Source organism: Sitophilus oryzae, unplaced genomic scaffold (genome assembly GCF_002938485.1).
Source record: "Sitophilus oryzae breed Bouriz unplaced genomic scaffold, Soryzae_2.0 scaffold_227_pilon_pilon, whole genome shotgun sequence".
NCBI lineage: Eukaryota > Metazoa > Arthropoda > Insecta > Coleoptera > Curculionidae > Sitophilus > Sitophilus oryzae.
This window is the reverse complement of record NW_022146782.1, coordinates 2446285-2464381: the sequence shown is the minus strand read 5'-3', so window position 1 is coordinate 2464381 and position 18097 is coordinate 2446285. Positions and strand designations below refer to the sequence as shown.

Below are 18097 nucleotides of genomic sequence, written 5' to 3'. Positions count from 1 at the left end.
AACAGAACTGTCAAAGATCCCCACCCTAGAGTGCTTTTATGGCGCTTTTTCCGCCCACCATGCATGAATACATGGATAGCATTATACTCCTTCCTTAGTCTTATTATTCAAAGGATTGAACTTAGTTTTTTTCAAGTAATTTTTCATGATTTCAACTTTTGACATCGCGTATGGTAATGGTTTGGTTCAAACGAAAAGTCCCTAGGTCCTAGACAATGGATACAATTGTGCTCTGTGGTAGACGCTGTATTATGGTCCGTATTAGGAATATTTAGAATTTTTAAAAATATATTAATGTTTTATTATCTAAAATCTATTTTAAACTTAATGCCCTCTAGCGGACAAACCCTCGAAGCACTTTTGCATAGAGGTAAATTGTGTCACGTATTTTGATTGCAAAAATACGTAGTAGTTCTAAGTCCACGGAATATTGAGACACCCTGTATTTCAGAGCATAATGGAAAAGAACAAATTAAATGGAAATTAATTAAATAAAAATTATAATTTTTATTGAATAATTTGAGTCAAGTGGCTCTGTTTTTACTCGTACCAATAAAAATGATTTTAAAAATAAGAACTTCAAAATATATTTAATTCTTTTAAAGTTTTGCAGTAGTAAGATAGCAAAGGAAAAAAGTGATAAGATATTAAGATAATAAAATTAAACATCATCTTAAACAACAATGCAATGTAAATATATGAAGACGTATTTGAACCTTATCAATATATTTTATGTGCATTTTTATTAAAATATATTTTATAACAATTATATTAAAAAGTTAATTATTTTTTTATATATCTGTAGGATATAATAAAACACAAGAGATAGAAAGAATTTATAATTTAGTTTATTGCATTCACCTTAATAATACAGAGCGATATCTTAAAGATACCAGATATAAGAATCTATATTTGATCTAGGAGCTTTTAAGAAAAAGATTTATTAGAAATTGTACTGCATCTCTTCGAGAAAAATCAACATTATTTTCTTCATAACTTTTACAGAGCTTTAACTTTTAGTTGCTTCATTCTTGGGGCCCGTTTCTTGGCCTGTCTTTTTTCCTCTTTAACCTCCCAACGTCTTTGTTTCTCTGGATCCTCCTCAGCCAGAATCTTCTCTTTCTCTTGACGTTTCTTCTCCTCACGGCGCGCAGCCGCAGCTTCGGCGCGTGCCTGATGCGTGGATTTCAGGAAAATCTCTTCAACTTTCTGACGATTTTTATCAGCCTTGTTTTTACCTTCTTTGGTTAGACGGTATCTCTTAATTTTATCTATACAGTAAAATACCATAATCATTAGAGGTTTCAGTCTTGGCAGGGCCTCCTCTAAAGGCACTCCTTTAACAGGTACATTGAACCCAAATCTAAGAACCTAAAGAACATAATAATAGTAATAATAACAAAGACGAATTGTTCAAGCGGTACATAATTTTATAGTCCTTATATTAAATAATACTAATATATCAGATGGCATATGTCATTACGTAAAGTTAAATAACTCGGTTATTATACCAATTTATTTTAAAAATGGCAAAGAGAAAATATGTTTCTTTTGGCCAAATCTACCACCCCTTAAAATACTTGCACTTATTTTTGGGACACCCTGTAGATGTAGAACTCTATATATTTTTAAAAGATGCTCTAAATTAATCTGCATATGCTCACAAAATGTAATTTCAATACAAACTGTCGTTTCCTTTGAAGCCTGTGCTTTGTATGAGCGGCGCCACCCTGTATATATTAAATTAAATAAAAAATACCTTTTCGACGTCAGGCTGCTTAAGTGCACCACTGGAGGCTTCTTCGGTGGGTTTTGCACCAGAATACTGGTCGCTAAAGTGAATATAATCTATATATTCTCCGTATTTGTTCAGGACTGATACTACTTTTGAATCTAGCATAGCAGAAGTAGCTTCTCCTATTTCGGACATTACTTGAAAACTAGCGGGAATATTAAATTTCTCACCAGCCTGAAATTATCATCACTAAAAACCTGTTAAATTAATTAAAAACTTATAATAAACTTACCTTTCTTTCAGGACAATACACACTAATGTCTTGGAGTTCTTTGGTAAAGTGTAATGCTGTTTTTTTACTGGCTGCTGCAAAAATAAAACTATCCATGTCTTCTTTGTTCATACGGACTGTTACGTGAACTTGATCCAAAGAAGGCTTCATCATGTTGGCAATAATAGCCACTAAGTCTTGTCGCTGAAACATTTTTTTTAGATTCTGGTTTTGGAACTATTAAACATTTTTTTAAGTTACTTTTAGCAGTCTCAATTCAACGAGCATTCCTTCACAGCAGGTTCTTCCACTACACCACAGAGTAAATACATTTTCTCTCTCCTTTATCAAACTAACATTCTCATTTCGTTCCTGATTACCATCGTCTCCAACCATGGCAAAATTTTCTTCAAAAAGTTGCTTGTGAGTTTGAAACCAAGCATTTGCAATTTTTGTGTTCTTGCTTCTGCCTGTAAAACGTAAATTATGAAGAATTCCGCTGTGATTTAATATAAACTGACATACCTAAAGCAAAATTTACAAAGTACACAAACAACCCAGTTATCATTAATATTTCTAGGTAATAACTGTCCCAACTTTGTCTTAAATTGATTGGTACTTTGGCAATTGTAATTTTGGGTTCAACCAAAGGTTTCTCTTCCTTATCCTCGAACCCTTCGAATTCATCAGCGTCTTGGAAGTGCTCAAACTCCGAGTCTACCTCGATATCAACAAGGACCTTAAAAATTCTTACTTATTAAGAAATTTTTATAAATAAACCATTAATAAACCTCGTCGTCATCATCCAAAGCAAATGCGTCTTCTTGTTTAGAAGACGCCGGTTCAAATTCATCGGATTCACTCTCTTTTGAGGACGATTGATCATCACCTACTACTGTTGCTTCGGTCTCATCAAATTCCTCAAACTCTGCAAACTCATTGTCGGATAAATCATCTATATTTGCCAGGCATTTATGGAGTACTAGAAATATCAAGAAAAATTTGTATAACCACATGACTTTATTGGGAAAAAAGTGGGTCAAGATTATTTTTATTAATTCTTTTTAGGTTATTTATATTTTTGACAAAAATGCAAAACGTCAAAATGACAATGCAAATTTCTTCTTTTTAATATTCAAAACTGGATACTGGATAAAGGTCGTGGATAATAATAGGGCAGAGATTATGAAAAGAAGATTTTAGTTTTTTTATGTTGGTACTATTTTTAAAATAAAAGGCGCGCTGTATTTTATTTTCTTTGAACATTGATTGCGGTTTTAATGACCTTTAGAAAAACGTACTTTCTTTTGCAACAAGTACGCGACAAAAATGTTTACATCGTAGGAACAACTTTCACCTATTTTCACTTCCGTTAGTTTTCTATTCACGGCTTATTCAACAAAATCGATATTATTATTGATTTAGTATCGATAAAATATAAAAACTGTTTCTAACTGTTTAAATGAAAAACGCATATTCGCTTTGAATAATGATTAATCAAGACGCGTATGCAAATGCAGGCTTTCGCAGCTTCGTAATATGTGTATTATTTATAATATTATTGATTTATACAAATAAGAAAATACGAATACGCGTTGATTTTCTTTATTTAATGTTAGCCGATCGGTAATAGGTTGAGAAACCAGATAAAAACCTGATTGTGAAGTGCATTTGCTCCTTTCTTAAAAATCCAAAAATGAAGATACGAGCAGAGGCAGTGGCGTATCACTTGATCAAGTAATTATAAAATTAGAATGTAAATTATTATTGAAAAAAAATACCCATACTTCTTCAAAAAATTCAATATACTTCTGGGTATTACAACGGTATTACAAAATACCGTATGATCGAAAAAAAACGGCGTCCAGTTGGCTTAGAAATGACGATCGATGACATTTCCCATATCATTTTACATATAAAATGACAGCGATCTTCATTTCATAGCCATCGCTGACGCCGTTTTTATTCGATCATACGGTAGTAAGTACAAAATATCATACAATCGAAAAAAAACGGCGTCAGCGATAGCTATGAAATGAAGATCGCTGTCATTTTATATATGTAAAATTATATGGGAAATGTCATCGATCAGTCATTTCCAACCCAACTGGACGCCGTTTTTTTTTCGATCATACGGTACATACAGGGTGGTCTGTACTGTATTCCGGAAATTTCGGCATCATATTCTGCAAATAATAATAAGTAAAAAAATCGTATAGTCCTAAAATACTTAGTTTCGGAGGTACAGGGTGTAGAAGTATCATTTTCATTTGGATTTTTCCAAATAATTTCGGAAGTAACGTCAATATTTAGATAAAAATTGTTGTCTGGTAGTTTTTTGACATGAGAAACTAGATTTTGACAGTGGCATTTATACGAAGTTTTTTACTTGTTTTTATCTGCAGAATATGCTGCTGAAATTGCCGGAATAAAGTTCGGACAGCCTTGTACATCAACACAAAACGAGACGTAATTAACGAAATATCATCGTAACAACAGCTATTTTAGAAACGTCTAGGTTTAGTTATTTCACTGTGATATAGAAAAAAAGTTCTTTGCCTCGGGTACTGATACCGTCACGTTTTGGAAATAGCTCAAGACGAAACAAAATTGAACGAGGCAACAGGAAATGCCAAAAAAATATACCCCACGCCCTCCTCACTCAGGCGCTTTTAAGAATTGAAAGTAGATCGAGGCAAACCTAAGTGGGTCAAGACAACGGGAAATAAACCAAAATGCGACCTTGTCCTGCTTCGAAGAGTTCTCCGCATAGTGTAGAGGCTGTTTTAAAGATGTGTACCAATTTTTATTCTTTTTCTTTCGCAAAAAGTTTAGTTAGAAATAAAGAATGATTCCATATAAGTTTGGTTGTGTATATATTTTAAAACAACGTTTAGTTGCCTCCTCATGGTCTACGCCTCTGCAATTTCGCCCATTGACAAGTCGGTCCCACAAAGACACGCTTCTTCTCCTCGGCTGACCCACTTTCTTCGTCCATATCGCCGGTCGGCGTTTCTTCTTCTTCGCGCGTTGGCACTGGTGACTGACTGACCGCCGCACGCCAAACACCGGTCTCCAGAGCGCTCACTAGGTCGACCAGCTGCTCATTTAGCCCTCTTTCTGTCGCTATTGTAGCGCGACGCGTCGCTATATCGCGATCGCTAGATCTAGCAATCTAGCGCTCTCCTATAGTTCGAAGTCATGTCCGAGTGCGTCCGGCGCGGTAGGGAATCGCTCCATAGAAAACTAGATTCGTGCGATACGACGGTGGTTTGAGTTTGTTTTTTTTTGAATTTTTTATACGTTATAACGCACGGCGCAAAAAGTCGGTTCTTTTGGAGATTCAGAGAGAATTTTATTTGGATGTAGGATATGCAAAATGATACGCTGTTTTATTTTGCTGGTAAGTAATTATTCTTATTTTGTTGTTTTTTTAGTTAAATTAAAAAGAAACGTATATAAAATCATAGAGCATATTAATAACTAGACTCGCGGTTCTTGTATCAGCTCCCCGAAGCCAACATATTTATATTTTGGCTTCAGAGAGTTAGATTAATGAAAATGTAGGAAAGTCGTATATTTTTTTATTAAATTAAAGAAAATATTAAGGAACTTCTATACAGGGTGGTCCGAACTGTATTCCGGAGACTTCAACAGCATATTCTGCAGATAAAAATAAGTATCAAAGTTTGTATAAATGTATGTCCTAAAATGCTTAGTTTCGGAGATACAGGGTGTAGAAATTTTATTTTGATTTCGATTTGTTTCAAATAATTTCTGAAGTAACGTCTATATTTGGATGAAAATTGGTGTCTGGGAGTTTTTTGACATGATATAAATTTGATTGTGATGTCAATATGACTCCTATTTGTAGGGTTAGGTACCATACACGTGTTTTAACTGTTTTGAAGAGTAAAGCTACATTCGAAATTACTTCGCTGGCCGAGTGGCACTTTGACGTTAATGTTGGCACGAAATTAACCATTCACAACAAATTTCAAGTCGAATTTTGCGCATGCGTGTTTAAACGTCTCCTGACATTTTTAGGATAGTTGTTTGTTTTGATTTTGGAAGAGTCAAAATCCGTTAATTAAGTTTTCCAAGTTTTTATGTTTAGAAAAATGGAAACAAAAACGTCATTTAGTGATGATTTTTTTCTACAATGTGTCTCAATTATGGGATCGCTTAAGCGGGCTTCTTGTAAAAGATTTTCGTTGCACCCAAACCTTTTTATCGCCATTAATATGGGTCGGACGCCCCATTTTTTGGGTTTTGGTAAACCCCTTGGTCTTCGATCAAGCGAATTATTGACCTGCAACAATAATTGCCGTTTTTTAACAGCAAAACCACACGGCAAAATAAAATAAAAACACTAAATCACCACAATACACCAAAACACTTTGCCAGTGCAAAAGTAAAAGTGTTTCGGTGTATTGTGGTGATTTAGTGTTTTTATTTTGCTGTGTAACACCAAAGGTTCCAACCCTCAACTGTAAAAACCACACGTCCTAATAAAATAGGACTAGCATTTCACTCATTTTTATTTTAATAATAATTTACTTTTCACAGGAAAATGGCTAACAACAACACAAACAAAATAATTGTTAAAATTTTAATGTCAAATTTGTCATAATTGTCAAACGAAAATTCCGTGCTGAAGTGGAAGTTTGCAGCTTGCAAGCTTTCAATCCAACTTCAACTTGCACTCTGGCGTCGAATTTTGTTGTGAATGATTACATTGAAGTACATATGATAAGCTTGCGTGCCAAAGTACGACTCGGCCAGCGAATTGATTTAGAATGTAGCTTAATAACTTTTTGTCCGTACCTGTATAAAACTACCGAGTGAAAAAATATACATATCCGTAACTTTTTACGTAAAAAATGTATCTTGGTAAAAATCGCTACGAGCAACCGTTCTCAAGATATTTAGAATGGAAATAGTCAATACATGTCATTATTGACAAAAAATAAAGTATTAAAATATATTTAACTGAAATGATAAATTTGAGAACTTTTTATATTTTTAAATTAATCATAAATTCTTCATTGAAAAAATGATGATAAAACAGTTTCTGTTGAACTTTTGGCGGGTCAAGTTTCATTTAGCCGAAATCTGTTAAAAATGAAAAAAACATTTTTTTGTCATCTAGGTACCTCAGGGAGTATATTATTGAAAAAAAGTTTCCGCGGAAATGCGTCACCATTTATTGAATGCAGTTTAAAAGTAACGAAATGACATACATGAAAAATTAATGTTATTTCATATTTTAGACGTCTTTGTAACTACTAATACGAAAATGAAATTCTGCGGAAATGCGTTGTTGCCATTTTTTGAATACGGTTTAGAAGTAATGAAATGAGATAGGTATATAAAAAATTAATATTATTTTCTATTGTATAGTTATTTTTAAGCACCGATACAAAAATGAAAATCCGCGGAAATGCGTTGTTTCACCACTATGCAGTGATCTTCTTCCCGACCTTTGACACAGATCAATGAATAATATCTATTCTTATCAACTTAACATCGCTATGGTCAATGAATGCGAAAATTAAAAAAAAAAATTGTCAATAAAGCATAAAAACGACAACTAAACCATACCAAAAGTATGTAAAAAGAGAATACTATGGAAAACTTCGAAATATTGAAGGTCGCCCTTATGATAAATTTCCGCGGAAAAAGTTATATAGAAAAGTTATAGCAAATTATTAATCAAACAAAAATATGTAGTTTTTATCTTCCTATCACATTTCGGCACTTCTAAACGTGGAAAAATCAATGAAAATGATTCTGATAAAAATATATTTTCGAATAAAAATTAGTTCACATCGTTATATTAGGTAAATGTTTTACGTCACTTTATAATGAAAAAAAAACTAGGTATTAAAAACACCGTAAAGTTTTAATTTACACTTAATAGAAAAATTAAAAATTCGAGTTTTCTCAAAAACAAAGAATTTCCGCGGCAAAAATCAAATTATGTAGTGCCAGTTTTCTTGTATAGAATCATCCTATAAATCGATATTCTATGTAACTGATTTCGTCTAAACGAAACTTGAGCCCTTTTGGCACAAAAACATTTCAAATTTATGATTTCTGTCTAATAACTATACAGGGTGTCCCAGAAATAAGTGCAAGTATTTTAAGGGGTGGTAGATCTCGATAAAAGAAACATATTTTCTCTATATCGTTTTTCAAATAAGTCCAAAATAACGGAGTTATTACTTTAAAAATTTCCAAAAAAAATGATTTTTTGCTAAAATTTTGAGAACCACTGGATCTTTTCTGGATTTTCTTTCTTGTAAATTTAATCTACTACCTATGTTGCCATATTATCAAGAAATTATGTTTTTTAAAACTATAAAAATTTCCAAAAAAAATTTCAAAAAATTCCGATTTTTCAATTTTTTTTTCGCGAAAACAAGAACCTCATAGGTGTGTTTCTGGCCTGAACTATACTACCAGTTAAAATACTTGCACTTATTTCTGGGACACCCTGTATAACTGTTTCGTCAACATGTTTAATTTTAGTCAAAAATGACATGTATTGATAATTTCGATTTTAAAAATATCTCGAGAACCATCACTCGTAGCGATTTTTACCAAGAGGCCTTTTTTACATAGAAAACGTCGTAAATGTATATTTTTTACTCAGTAGTTTTATACAGCTAAGGACGAAAAGTTATTACTCTTCAAAATAGTTAAAACACATGTAGGTGGCGCCTCCTACAAATAGGAGTTATATTGACATCAAAATCAAATTTCTCATGTCAAAAAACTCCCAGACACCAATTTTCATCCAAATATTGACGTTACTTCAGAAATTATAATAAAAAATATTAATAAAAAGTTGGTAGGCAGTTCTTTTAGTCTCAATTATCTCAAAAACTGCGACTTTGACTGATTTTGATGTTATTACAAATTTCGTTGCAAATATTATTCCTAATCTTAAATTGAAAACCGCATTTAGCTAGCTACTGTAATTTTGGAGTTACGATTTTTTAAAATTTTTAACCCCCTCCCATACCCCCTTACCACCCCCACCAAAAACGAATAGCCAGATTCTCGGGTGCCACAGTATTTTTGTGCCAAATTTGGTTAAAATCGGTTTAGCGGTTTTTGAGTTATCGTGTTACAAACGGACGGACAGACACCATGAAAATATTTTGTATTTTGGTCATTTATGATCCAAATTACTCATTTTGAGTGATATTAAAAAAAAAAATTTTGCCGATCTTAATAGCCTACCATACCTGTTGGTATGGTCGGCTCAAAAAGGTGTCCATTGGGTGGAATCATTGTTTTGTAACTCGTAAAAAAGGTTCTGTAAATTTAATCTACTACCTATGTAGAAAATGTAGAATTTCTACTTTATCTTTATTATCTGAAAAGAATTATTCGCAAAACGAAAAACTCTAAAAAATCGAAATAGTAATATAAGTATCATTTTTCCTACTTTATGAACTTGGCAACTCGAAATCAATCTCTTGTAATAATATATTCAAAAAATTCCTGTACTTGTGCATTCTATTATCATTCACTTTTCTTTTAGTTTGCTCTTCGCGTTAGATCGTACTTGTCTTCAAGTAGTACCGTTATCGAATAATAATATCACGCCGACGCCATGTATCCTACTTTTAGAGACAACTTTCATTTTCCAAAAAATTACATCAATATAAAAATTATGTTTATGTCAAATGGGTGTGTTGTGATAATGAAGAGAAGAGATATTGGAAGCAACTTTCACCGCATTTTCTTTTACAAATCTTAATTATTGATAAGAAAAACAGCATAACTTGTAATTAATTATATATTAATTATTGTGATGCTTTAAAGAAGCTTTTGAGTATAACTGTAGTTTAAGGCTCGGCAATGAAATGCAATTTTTAGTCTGCCGATTATTTAGTTGCAGAATTGAATCCGATATACTCTTATAGCTTGATTATTATTGATTTTTTAGATATAAATAATATACTTCTTCATTAAATACCTACGTGAAAATTACACAAATAAAATTAAATTTTATTCTAATATTTGCTTTTGTGACACCCTGTATGTGGTAATTATTCCATTAAGCTTGTCTGGAGACTTAAGTGTGTTTTTAGGTTGTGCAAATAGATTTTTCTGTTCAGCTCGTAAATTTGTACGTCTCTCTTTATTTTTTAGTGAATTTTTATTACTTATTATTGTTTAGATTTTACATTAATATAACTATCGTAACTAATAACTAGTTATTATCGAAGTTGTTCAATGCAATAAAAGAATTACTCCTGTTAACTTTATAGCCTATAGTCCATACAGAAATGCTTGAAACTTGCAACTACTCGAAGCCAAGCGGTGTTGCCAGAAATTTTCGAGCGAATTCCTTATCAACTGAGTCTTAAAAACCATCCATATTCCTTCAACTTCACAAAAAAATCTAGATCTTGTAAAAAATCTCCAAATTTCGTTTTTTTTCAATTCTGGCAATACAGAAAATTCAACTTGTCTTTGATTTAAAATGACAGACACAACTCTATCACTGTCGGAAATTTACTCGTTTGCCAGACCAAAATGTACTACTAATAATTATTTTAACAGTAATTCTAATAGTCTTGATGAACTATACATATTTTATTTTAAACACTAGTATTAAATTTATTGAAAGCAATGAAATTGTGGTTTTGTACAATGATGATTTCGTTAAAAATGGTGTGTGTTGTAAGAAAATATTTGATATTGGTCGAAAATTAATTAAAAGAAGAAGAGGCAGAGGAAATCGACGGCTGGGTATAAGTTTCGTGAAAGCAACAGTGCACCGCTTGCATACAAAAACACTAGCGACCCAGTAGCCGACTTACAAACTTCTTTCTGCCGTTCTTCTTCTTCTTCTATTCGGATATTTTTAATTGTAGACAAAGCAGGTGCGCCGTGGCTATATCATAATTATTAAAAAAAAATCGAGAGTTTTAAATATGTGTTTGTTCTTGGGCAATATTTTAAATATAGAGATTTACTTTTAAAGGAAAATTTTGAAATTTTCGTTTGGTTTTAATTCCTGCTTATCTGGAGCGATTTCTATACATGGAGATGTATTATTATAATTTATATAATATTGTTCGAGATATTCTTTTATTGTATAATTGTAAATCAGCCAAAAAATAGTACAGGGTGTCCCAGAAATAAGTGCAAGTATTTTAACTGGTGGTATAGTTCAACCCCAGGAACACGCCTATGAGGTTTTTTTCGAGAAAAAAAAATTTTGAAAATACGGAATTTTTTGAAAAATATTTTGGAAATATTTTTAAATTTTATTTAAAAAACATAATTTCTTGATAATATGACATAGGTAGTAGATTAAATTTACAAGAAAGGAAATCCAGAAAAGATCCAGTGGTTCTCAAAATTTTAGCAAAAAAACATTTTTTTTTGGAAATTTTCAAAGTAAAATAACTCCGTTATTTTGGACTTATTTGAAAAACAGTAAAGAGAAAATATGTTTCTTTTATCGAGATCTACCAGCCCTGAAAATATTTGCATTTATATAAGACTCACCCTGTATATATGAGAAAGTCAAAATTAATAAATGTAAAGATAGTGTGAACAGAGACAATGGTCCAATTTCTTCCAGTTCTCTGTTCCTATTGTTTTAGTATCGGTAATATAAGTTTTGCCGCGCCTACTCGGTGCCAACTGAGCACCTATATAAACGCTAAATTTATAGATATTAGTTTACCTTTAATCATCTGCTGATGATGCTAACATGGTTAGCGAAACGCGTGTCCAGTTCAAAAGTAAGAGCATTGTGGGAAATTAGTATTTTATTTTTTAATATGTCAATGTAGCAAGCCTTATTTAGTGTCTCCATCTCCATATAAGAGTTTGTTAGTATGGTTTTTGATTTTACTTTAAGTGTAATATAGTGATCAAGGTCATGACTGTTATGATAGCGGTCGTCTCTCTATTTATTTCTCTGGACTAAAAACAGACTTTTATAGGACTTATTATCAAAATTTGTCACTTTCGCCTTTCTAATCCCATCTAAAACAGACACATATCTCTTTGAAGAGCGCCTTTGATGTGCTAATAAAGCCGTAACTAAAAGAATGTTCTTCGTTTCGACCTAAATCCATATTAATTGAAATGTTTCTTCTATATCGCGTAAAAATAGAAAAATACCAGTAACTATTAGATATAATTAGTATTATTAGTTAATTAGAGAGTTAATTTTACGAAACTAGAAGAATTTCGGACTTCCTTGTACTTGTTTTTTGTTGTATTACTGACAGGTTGTCAAATATAAAGGTATCAGTTTAAAGCTCAGTCTACACGGAAAGACTTATCGTACGATTTGCTTGGGTCAACAAAATGTTGTAGTGTTGCCAGAATTAAAGGGTTTTATAGTCAAATTTCGTCGATTGAAGAGCTGATGTCGAAGGATTTTTATCCACAAATTTTTTGAAACATACTTTATAATACTGCTGTCGAGTATCTATCACAGTAGTTTTGAACGTGTTATTTTTTTAATAAAAAGTTTATTTGAAGACATCGGTGTCCGAAAATTACCAGAAATATTTTTTTTAAAATGTTCTCCTAATTATTAAATACGCAAAATACACGAAATTTGGTGATTTTTTTACAATATCTGGAATTTTTTGTGAGGTTTAAGAAATATGGAGGGTTTTTAAGGCTCCGTTGAAAAAATTCCCTCGAAAATTTTTTGGCAACACTGCGTTTAGTTGCCGCAAGCCAATCGTACAATAAGTCGTTGCGTCTGGACCTAGCTTTAAACTTATCAATTTATAAAAAAAACGTTGTGCTTATAATTTAAAAAAAATAAAAACAATGGTCCGAAATTCTTTTAGTAAATAATACTGAGTCATTATATACAGGGTTGTTCACCACATACGACACGGAGTATTGTAGCTAAACGATGAGATTTTTACGAATTGTAAGTTTTAGGTTCGATGAAGGACTATTAGAGGTACAATTTAAAAATAATTTTACAAGATACAGAGTGTCCCAAATAAGTAAAAAATACCAAAGTTGTATTTTTTTTTAAATGGAACACCCTGTATATTATTACATTTTTAGTTTCTACGATTAAAATAAAGGTAAATTTGATTAAGATTTATTATACTTAAACCTTACCGTTTTTGAAATATTTTCAATTTTGTGAAATTGCAGTAAAAATTTTAAGGCTTCATTTCTCCAAGGGTATCAAAGTTTTTAATACTAAATATTTACTGAAGTTTATTTAATGATCAGTTATTGTGTTGCAATAATAAAAATAATACTACCTTATACAGAGAGTCTAAAAATTTATTTTAAATAATTATTAGCTTCAAACGGCAATAACTTGTTTAATTTAAATGGAACACCCTGTATATTTTACAAGAATCAGATGCACAATTTAATTGTCTATCAAATTATATTATACCATTTTTACCTATCTCTTTAAGTTTCCGTAGAAAATGCATTTTCTTGTAATTTAGAACTTATTTATCAATATACCCATGGACTATTGACATTTTAGATTATTTTTAAAGATGTACCAAATTTTTAAAGAGTACAGATACATGACAGATACTAATATGTCGATATAATTCGTTTATTTCATTAAAAAATAAAAAAAAACTGTTTAAATATTTGTTAAAGAGGTCCAATTAATATGATTCCAGTATTCAAACTACATTAACTGAGTGTTTGCGTTGATTAATAATAATTGCTCCAAATACTAAAATACTGAATTTTGTATGGGCATTAGACAGTGTGATAAAAAGTAACACCTTAAAAATGATATCTCATTTTTTAATAAATGCTTATTTATAACAACAAAGACTTTAATTTGATAACTTATTATTATATTGATTTCTGACTCAAAAATCCACATTTATTTATAATAAGTTATTAACGAACACAATTAAGTATGTCATTAATTAGTATATGGGCGGAAATAATGGTGTTATATTTAATTAATGGTATACTCTTTTATAAAGATTTAAATAGTTTTCTTTTTGCATACATACGTTTTGCTAAAAACGATAATATTACTAGTCTGTACATTTTGTACATTTGTTGCTTTAAAAACAATCTAAAATGCTTTAAAAACAATCTAATATTCCATGGATATATTGATAAATGAGGTCTAAATTATAAGAAAATGCATTTTCTACGAAAACTTGAAGGGATAGGTAAAAAATGGTAAATACAATTTCATAGGCAATTTAATTGTGCATCTGATTCTCCTAAAATATACAGGGCATTCCATTTAAATTAAAGAAGTTATTGCCGTTTGAAGCTAATAATTATTTAAAATAAATTTTTAGACACTCTGTATAAGGTAGTATTATTTTTATTATTGCAACACAATAACTGATCAATAAATAAACTTCATTAAATATTTAGTATTAAAAACATTGATACCCTTGGAGAAATATAGCTTTAAAATTTTTACTGCAATTTCACAAAATTGAAAATATTTCAAAAACGGTAAGGTTTAAGTATAATAAACCTTAATCAAATTTACCTTTATTTTAATCGTAGAAACTAAAAATGTAATAATATACAGGGTGTTCCATTTAAAAAAATACAACTTTGATATTTTATATTTATTTGGAACACTCTGTATCTTTAAAATATAAAAAATATTTTTAAATTGTAGCTCTAATAGTCCTTCAACGAACCCCAAACTTACAATTTGTAAAAATCTCATCGTTTAGCTAAAATACTCCGTGTCGTATGTGGTGAACAACCCTGTATAGCTTCTTCGATAATTCCAAAGTCAATAAAAAGATTATTTATTTCGATATGTCCTTATAGTTATAATCAAATCGTGATAAGTACCTGCACCATTTGACCTGAAGACCTTTCAGGTCGAAATATCGATGAAAACGGTACCACGAGCTCTTTCCCATGGAAGTGCCGTTTAGACACACGCGAATAATAGACTTTAACAACGAAAAAAAAAACATCCAACGATAACATCGCTTTCGTTTAGTGCTTAAACGAACCAATCAATTTATGATGTGTTGATATTCAATGTATAGGTAATTCAGGAAGAGCAATAACAATCCATCATAATATTTATATCAGAAAAGATCAAATATCTGATAATAAAATCCTATTAAATTTGTAGTTTGTAAATATAATAATTAATTATTGAGAGTTATATTCGCTTAAATAAAATTACTTCCCTAGATTTTTTTTTCAAAAACCGCCTTTAGCAATATACAGGGTGGTCCGAATTGTATGCCGGAAACTTTGGCAGCATATTCTGCAGATAAAAATAAGTAAAAAAGTTCGTATAAATGTATGTCCTAAAATGGTTAGTTTCGGAGATACAGGGTGTAGAAGTTTCATTTTTATTTCGATTTTTTCCCAAATAATTTCTGAAATAACGTCAATATTTGTTGGGTGAAAATTGGCGCCTAGGAGTTTCTTGACATGTGATCATGTGAAATTTGATTTTGATGTCAATATGCTGCCGAAGTTTCCGGAAAACAGTTTCTGACCACCCTGTATAATATAATACTCGCTAGTGCTCCCGAAAAAAAATCCGAAAATAATGTAATATCTAAGGTATTGCTCGTTAAAATACGTATAAACCTATAAACACCAAACAGAAGTTAAAAAAACTCAATGTAAATAATTTTTCCCTTCTATACTTTTAAATTTTCTGGCTAAATTTTCTTATACCATCTATTCCCTTCCCAGCTCTACGCCTATGCCGCCCTAGGCATAGGTTTCGACTCGGGAGGAGGCGATAGGACATCCTGCGGCAGGCCCTACAGGGCAGGGCGCCTGTACCAACCCCCATGCGACCTGGAACGCCTGGGGTACTGCACCCAGGCGGGACAATTGTACCCTTGGAGAGCCGTCAGACGCTTCGTCAAGGACAACCAGGGGCTCATGAGGCGGATGTACGGCGACCAGAGACACGGGCACGTGCTCAGGGCTGAGCTGGAGGAAGATGACGTCATTGGGGATGATTTTGTTGGAGATGAGAAGCGTGAGGAGGGATATATACGGTGGAGACCTGAAAGTGTGAGGTGAGTAACTTTTTTCTTATCTATTTTGGTCCTCTGGTCTCTGTAAAATATATTTTGATATTCTTCAATCGTTCCTGATAAAAAATATAAACTGTGTAAAATATATCGTGTGGCCAGTTTTGTTGCCCTGATGATAATAACAATAATTAATTTATAAACAATGTGGTTTATTTTTTTATCTCTTTTAGATTTGCCAGGTATCAACATCATGACGATATCAACAATGATTTGGACCATGATGAAGACCTAGACTTTGAACGACCCTATGTTGAAGAAGGGCGATTTCTGCGAGACGATTCAACAAACGAGGACGTGCTCAACACGAAGTTCGTTGTCTCAGAACAGGAAGCCGCCATAGCTATAAAGTTGGCAGAACTGAAAGCTGCAGCTCATTTCAAGTAAGTACTTTGAGAATTTTGATAAAAAAAAACACTAAATGTTTGAAAATATTTTTTCATAAAATAGGAAACTTTTCAGGTACGCTAATCAAAGACCTGCAATCCCTACACCAAAAGCAACAACACAAAAAACTACACCAAGTAGTACTACTACCCCTATTTCTAAAACAAAACTACTTCCGAAAACCCAAGAGAAGAACAATACAAAAGTCTTAAAAATCAACAAAATCGAATCTTTACCAACCCTGGAAGGTTCAAGCAGTACTACTACCCTCGACGATATCAACACTACAAAATGGGGAAACACTAAAGGTACTACCGAAACTACGCCTACTATTAGTACGGAAGATTCTACAGTTGTGACAACTGCTAGTAGTATCACAGGTACCTAATAAAAGCCCTATATTTTTTTGAGTGTAGCTTAATAAACTTATTTTTCATAAAATTCTTAAATTTTAGAAGAATTTTCTGAGCAATCTAGTACAGACGACACTACAACTGACCATACTACCGAATGGTCATCGAAAAAACTCTCTACCATCACGAGAAAACCAACAATAACCACTACAAAGCCTACATCTATTAAAATGACGTTGGTCAGCAATAGACTAAAAGAATCAAGCGATTCTACCCAGTCAAAGACCGTAGAAAAATCTAAAATTATTGATAAAGAGGAAGATGCAAAAGAAAATGTTAAATCACATGATGGAAACGTGGAAAGTCTGGAACCTAGTGATGTCAGCGATATCTATAGTGACGATGGTGATTTGAAAACCGCAGAAAGCAGCAATACGCCAGCTATGTTGTTTCAGGACATGGAGGAAGAGACTACTAAGAATAAAGCCCCACTAGATTACAGCAACATGAAAGGAGTGTAAGTTTTAATATGACATTTGTTTAAACCTTGTATACCTGAATAACTCTTTTTTTGTTCTTCAGAAACGCTTGTCCAGTAAAGGAGGAAGTTGTGGCTCCGTTTTGGGCCAACAACACCAGGGGAGAAGTGTTGGCACTACTGAATATGTATCCTTTTGAACAATACGTGCACTGGGAGAAGTGCACTTTTGAACACAGACAGATGTATTGCAGAGAAGGATGCCGATGTGAACAGCAATACAGACTACACAGGTTTGTGTACCTAAATCATATCTCTTTGATGAAATATTTTTGACATATACCTTTTAAAAAATATTTTTTAGGCTTCTAGCTTACGATCCAAACAACGAATGCAGAGGAATTTTCTCAGACTGGTTCCGGTTTCCTTCCTGTTGCGTCTGTAAATGTTACAATATGCCTCCAGAATTTCGCGTCACATCTAGAAGCCCTCGGTATCAGTTCACCAATCAGGAAGACCAAGAATCGCAAAATTAGTTGTTTAGAATAAATAAAAACTATATAAATATCGTTATTATTTGAAGTTGTAAGGCTCGTGTTTATTTTTTAAGTTCCAGAAAGTTGTTATATGTTATATTGTTTTCTTTTATATTAATTTTAATGTTAGAACGTAATATTAATATATAGAATTACAAACAGAATTATGTAAATACTAATATAATTGCCTTTAATCGATTTTTATATGTTCTAGTCTGTAATTATTAAAACTTTGTCTTTTTATTCTAAATTAAGTCTATCATTTTAAAACCCCGCTCATTTAAAATTT

At 32.0% G+C, this 18097-nt stretch overlaps 2 protein-coding genes across 2 annotated transcripts; one reads left to right on the top strand and one right to left on the bottom strand.

Annotated features, from left to right (window-relative positions):
- Positions 1-826: 826 nt before the first annotated feature.
- Positions 827-3126, bottom strand: LOC115884328 (coiled-coil domain-containing protein 47). The gene is made up of 6 exons (XM_030902869.1): positions 2798-3126; positions 2532-2745; positions 2268-2476; positions 2028-2210; positions 1760-1969; positions 827-1371 (listed from the first exon to the last, which is right to left on the bottom strand). Exons 1-6 carry the CDS (start codon positions 3020-3022, stop codon positions 1000-1002), a joined length of 1413 nt encoding a protein of 470 aa, XP_030758729.1. The 5' UTR covers positions 3023-3126; the 3' UTR covers positions 827-999.
- A 1904-nt stretch (positions 3127-5030) lies between these two features.
- LOC115884339 (protein spaetzle 4) lies at positions 5031-18034 on the top strand. Its single transcript, XM_030902894.1, has 7 exons — positions 5031-5409; positions 15705-16039; positions 16228-16437; positions 16517-16821; positions 16897-17311; positions 17377-17565; positions 17637-18034. The coding sequence occupies exons 1-7, from the start codon at positions 5386-5388 to the stop codon at positions 17806-17808; spliced, it is 1650 nt and encodes a 549-aa protein (XP_030758754.1). The 5' UTR covers positions 5031-5385; the 3' UTR covers positions 17809-18034.
- Positions 18035-18097: the final 63 nt, after the last annotated feature.

Excerpts from the sequence above, each read along its gene's own strand:
- LOC115884339 (XM_030902894.1), top strand. The coding sequence starts at position 5,386 with ATGATACGCTGTTTTATTTTGCTG. Across the intron at positions 16,040-16,227 it reads TGGAGACCTGAAAGTGTGAG|ATTTGCCAGGTATCAACATC; the intron begins GTGAGTAACTTT and ends TATCTCTTTTAG. Across the intron at positions 17,566-17,636 it reads CAGCAATACAGACTACACAG|GCTTCTAGCTTACGATCCAA; the intron begins GTTTGTGTACCT and ends AATATTTTTTAG.
- LOC115884328 (XM_030902869.1), bottom strand. The coding sequence starts at position 3,022 with ATGTGGTTATACAAATTTTTCTTGATATTTCTAGTACTCCATAAATGC. Across the intron at positions 2,477-2,531 it reads CTTTGTAAATTTTGCTTTAG|GCAGAAGCAAGAACACAAAA; the intron begins GTATGTCAGTTT and ends TACGTTTTACAG. Across the intron at positions 2,211-2,267 it reads TTGAATTGAGACTGCTAAAA|CGACAAGACTTAGTGGCTAT; the intron begins GTAACTTAAAAA and ends AAAATGTTTCAG.